This window comes from Anastrepha obliqua, unplaced genomic scaffold (assembly GCF_027943255.1).
Source record: "Anastrepha obliqua isolate idAnaObli1 unplaced genomic scaffold, idAnaObli1_1.0 ptg000107l, whole genome shotgun sequence".
In the NCBI taxonomy this organism is placed as follows: Eukaryota; Metazoa; Arthropoda; class Insecta; order Diptera; family Tephritidae; genus Anastrepha; species Anastrepha obliqua.
The window spans coordinates 1,509-6,359 of NW_026562224.1; the positions used below are offsets into that span (position 1 = coordinate 1,509).

Below are 4,851 nucleotides of genomic sequence, written 5' to 3' on the forward strand. Positions count from 1 at the left end.
TCTTCTAGAATTTTCGCCTTAATGGCATCGAACGTCGGCAATCTGTCGCGAGTCTCAACAGCAACAACGAAGTTTTCCCACAAATTGGGAAGACTCGACAACAGCATAATAACTTTCAATTCGTCGTTTATATGTATGTTTAGCTCTGCAAGCTTGTCGATCGTCTCAATAAACGAGTGTACATACTTTGATACATTATCATCTTGCTGCATGTTTAAACGTAATAGTTTCTGGTACAACTGAACTTTTCTAACAGGACCAACTGGCATACATATGAATTCGGCGTAACTTTTGCCATGCTTCTGACGCAGTTTTGCATGGTTTGATATGCATTAACTGCGTAGGTTTCACATTTAAAAATATACATGCCAGCGACTTCTGGTTACTTTTTCTAGTTACTAGTTACTTTTTCTGGCGATCCATCGCAAACAGGGCTCCACAAGTCCGTTGTAATTAGTAATTGTCTTCTGTAAGTTTTTCTATTTGCAGCGCGAGACTCATTTTTATCGCAAATTAAAAACCGGTGTTTCGCGTCACACACGTATTTACAATTCCTAAAATGGAAAGAGCATTGATGAAATGGTTTGCAAATCAACGAGCCAAGAATTTACCAATCACTTATGATATGCTTAAACAAAAGGCCAAGTTTCTCCATTCCAAAATTCAGAAAAAATCGGGGACTTCCATGCTAGCAATGGTTGGATTACAAACTTTAAAAAAGATATGGAATACGAAACCTCAAAATATGTGGAGAAAAACTTTCGAATAAGACTCATTCAGTTAATCCATTTTTACAAAAACTGAACAAAACAATTGCTGATTTAGGTTTGACCAAGGACCAGATATACAATGCCGATAAATCTGGTCTCTTCTGGAATCAGTAAGGAAAGAATAACTTTTCTGGCTTGCACGAATGCATCTGGAAATCACAGAGTAAAACTAATGGTTATTGGGAAATCATTAAACCCACGATCACTTAACAATTTTACGGATATTTCAGTTGTCTACAAAGGAAACTGTTTAAGCAAAAATGTAAAACGTGTGATCACTTCGAAGCTGTACAAGCAATGAATTTTATTGAGCGTCTCATTTTAAGTACAAAGCAGAATATCACGAAAATAACTGTTTAAAGCTAACTGTGCATAAATACCATATGTATGTATGTACATCATGAAGTAAATAACAGATGCGTACGAAGAAATAATACCAATACTTAGTAGATATGTTATGGTACATAGAAAGTTGCTATAAATTAAGCTGGTGCCAGATTGGACGAATTCTGAACAGAAACAAAAGTGCTTGGATGACCTTGGCTTTGTTTGAGGAATGGTTTCACAAAACATTTGTTCCAGAGGTACATCTGGTCATCTTTGTTTGTAAAAAATTTGGTTTATTAATTTAAATTTGCTAAAATTGCAGGTAAAAGGGTTCCTTCGAGCCGAAAATCTTCCCGAAAAGGCTCTATTGCTTATTGATAATGCTCCATGCCATCCCAAAGACGGCGAGTTAATGAGTAGTGATGGTCAAATATCTGTAATGTGTCTTCCTCCGAACTGTACTGCACTTATACAGCCCATGGACCAGAATGTTATAAGACTTACGAAATTGAACTACAAAACAAGCCTTTTAAGTGACATCGTTCGCCGTGGAAAAACAATAGACGAATCTCTGCGAAATATCAACTTAAAACACGCAATATGCTTTTTAGCTAATGCCTGGGATGCTGTTAATGTGACCTCCATTTAGTCATCATTTCAAAAACTGTTTGAGGTAACAGCCGAAAGGGATAGTGAAGATGTCATCCCTCTTTCAGAGTTACGCTTACAGCTTGTTAAAGATACATCCAATATTCAAGCAATTTCAAATTTGCTTCAAGAAATAAAACCATTGCAGTAAATATCCGATTCTGAAATTTAGCAATGGATTGCTGAAACCATTTTGGAGTCTTTTGAACAAAATGAAGATCCCTGTATCAATTGTGACCTTACTGATGGTGAAGAAACAAACAACGTGGTAGTAAATACGAAGAAAGTTACACAGGAGGAGACTATATCAGCATACAATATTTGCTTAGAATGGGCTGATCAAAATAATGCCTATTTAGACGATATTATGACGCTCCAGAGACTTAGAAGCAGCGTAGTATTGAACAACCGAGCTTGCACAAAACAAACAAAAATTTCAAATTTTTTTAGTTCCACATAAAGTATGTGAGTCTTTCTATATTTATGTATATGAACGAATTAAACTTAAGCGTATCTACGACCGAAATGTTTGCGTGTCCATGGCTCTAAAGCAGCTTCTAAAACATTTTCCCGATAAAAAGTCGCATTCACTTTGACACCGGGCTCGATAAAAACGATTGTAGAGCGTCCATCAGCGGTCCCTTTACCTGCGATGGGAATTTGATTAGAGTGGCCATACGTAGGCTCAAATTCTCGTAAGAGCGTTCGCTCAAGTAAACACAATCGTTTTGAGTGTTTATGAACTGCTCAATTGGGAAATTTTTTTCATCAGAAAACACAATGTTAGGAAATTCGCCACGTTCGTGCAGGCGCAACAACTCCTTTGCTCTATCGCACCGAACTTTTTCTGCTGGAGTGAAAGATCGTGTGCTTTTTGGAACTTGTAAGCCTTGACGGTGAGCTCATTTTCCAATATGCGTCGAATGCTGTCTTGCGATATTTTCAGTTCTTTGGCCATTTTTCTTCACCTTCGACGTGGATTCCGTTCAAGTCGAGCCTTCACTTTCCGAACCGTTTCTGGCGTTGTTGCGTTTTTTTTTTTGTCCAGCTCCATAGCGTGTTGCAATGCTACCAGTGTCATTGTAACGTTTTATAGTGCGATACACAAACATTTTATTAACTTTGAGGTGACTGTCATTAGAACAATTTTGGCGTTGATGTCATGAGCTGTTTTACAGATACAAGCAGTGTGAAGTTGGTAATACTTCATATCGTTCACCCTGTATTTGAATATCCGACAAATATAGACTCATGGCATTTTGCTTCAAACTTCTTCTTACTTGTTTTATTAACTGCAAATGCTCTTGACCCGAAAATACGTAGATGTTTCACCGAAGGTTTGCGCTTTTTCCATATTTCAAATGGATTCACTTGATTTAGTACTTGAGTAGGACATCTATTGCGCAAATACACTGCGGTCTGCACCGCCTCAGCCCACAAAAACTCTTCAAGATTTGCATGAATCAATAAACTTTTCGCCATCTTAACTATGGCTCTATTGGCTCGCTCCGCTACACCGTTTTGTTGTGGTGTATACGGTACCGTCAGTTCTCTTTTTAAATAATTTTCAAAATCACCATTAACATACTCTGTGCCGTTATCGCTTCGCAAAGTTTTAATATTACAGTCCATTTGACATTCAACATAGCTTTTTAATTCTTTGAATGTTTTAAAAACTTCATTTTTGGCTTTCACAAAATATACAAACATTTTTCGAGAAAAATCGTCTATGAATGTGACAAAATACCGATTGCCATCCAATGATTTTACATTCATAGGCCCATACACATCTGTGTGTATAAGTTCAAGCACTTTCTTTGTTGAACGTTCAACTTTGCGTGGAAATGGCAATGTACAAATTTTCGCTTTATTGCATGTATCACAATTTACCTGCCTTGTCATATTTTTCCAATTTATACCACAAACCAGACCATTCTCACCAAGTTGTTTTAGGCTTTGAAAATTTAAATGTTCATAACTATTATGCCACATCGTTGCCATTGAATCAACACTTAACATATTTACGCTAACTAATTTGTTTTCAGTGTACAAATACAAGTTATTTGTTTGTTTTGCTTGCAATACTATTGCATTCGTTTTATCTCTCACTGTGTCTAATCGTTTTTCAAATGTGAATGTGGTGAAATTACCAAATTCTGCTGCTTTACTCACAGACAAAAAATTCATACGCAACGATGGAACATACAAAACATTTTGGTGGGTTATTTTTTGATTACCATTTTGTAATTCTACAGTATCTATGCCGTGTGATTCAACAAATTTATCTGCTGCCAACATTACTTTAACTTCTTTCGCAATAAAAGAAATAAATACACTTTTATCACAAAACTTAGGTACGTGAAGTAGCGCCACTGTCAATGCACCAAATATTTTTCTTTTGCATCTTCGGTATCTTTGTCGCCTTTGAATTCACCTCACTTTGCATATCGTTGTGTGTGTTATCCGTGTTTGTATGCTTTGTTACAATGCTTGTATTTTTAGTTTTATTCTCACATTTATAAATTGCTTGCATGCCCTCTCTTTCATTTCGCTCTTGCCTACGAACACCTTCTTCTAGAATTTTCGCCTTAATGGCATCGAACGTCGGCAATCTGTCGCGAGTCTCAACAGCAACAACGAAGTTTTCCCACAAATTGGGAAGACTCGACAACAGCATAATAACTTTCAATTCGTCGTTTATATGTATGTTTAGCTCTGCAAGCTTGTCGATCGTCTCAATAAACGAGTGTACATACTTTGATACATTATCATCTTGCTGCATGTTTAAACGTAATAGTTTCTGGTACAACTGAACTTTTCTAACAGGACCAACTGGCATACATATGAATTCGGCGTAACTTTTGCCATGCTTCTGACGCAGTTTTGCATGGTTTGATATGCATTAACTGCGTAGGTTTCACATTTAAAAATATACATGCCAGCGACTTCTGGTTACTTTTTCTAGTTACTAGTTACTTTTTCTGGCGATCCATCGCAAACAGCGCTCCACAAGTCCGTTGTAATTAACACACTGCGCACCGATACCGACCACACGTCGTAATTGTCTTCTGTAAGTTTTTCTATTTGCAGCGCGAGACTCATTTTT

General features: G+C 37.0%; 1 protein-coding gene across 1 annotated transcript; it reads left to right on the top strand.

Moving 5' to 3' along the window:
* The first annotated feature begins 1,222 nt into the window (after nucleotides 1-1,222).
* Nucleotides 1,223-1,746, top strand: LOC129251927 (jerky protein homolog-like). The gene is made up of 2 exons (XM_054890876.1): nucleotides 1,223-1,354; nucleotides 1,420-1,746. Exons 1-2 carry the CDS (start codon nucleotides 1,223-1,225, stop codon nucleotides 1,744-1,746), a joined length of 459 nt encoding a protein of 152 aa, XP_054746851.1.
* Nucleotides 1,747-4,851: the final 3,105 nt, after the last annotated feature.

Excerpts from the sequence above, each read along its gene's own strand:
- LOC129251927 (XM_054890876.1), top strand. The coding sequence starts at position 1,223 with ATGTTATGGTACATAGAAAGTTGCTATAAATTAAGCTGGTGCCAGATT. Across the intron at positions 1,355-1,419 it reads ACAAAACATTTGTTCCAGAG|GTAAAAGGGTTCCTTCGAGC; the intron begins GTACATCTGGTC and ends CTAAAATTGCAG.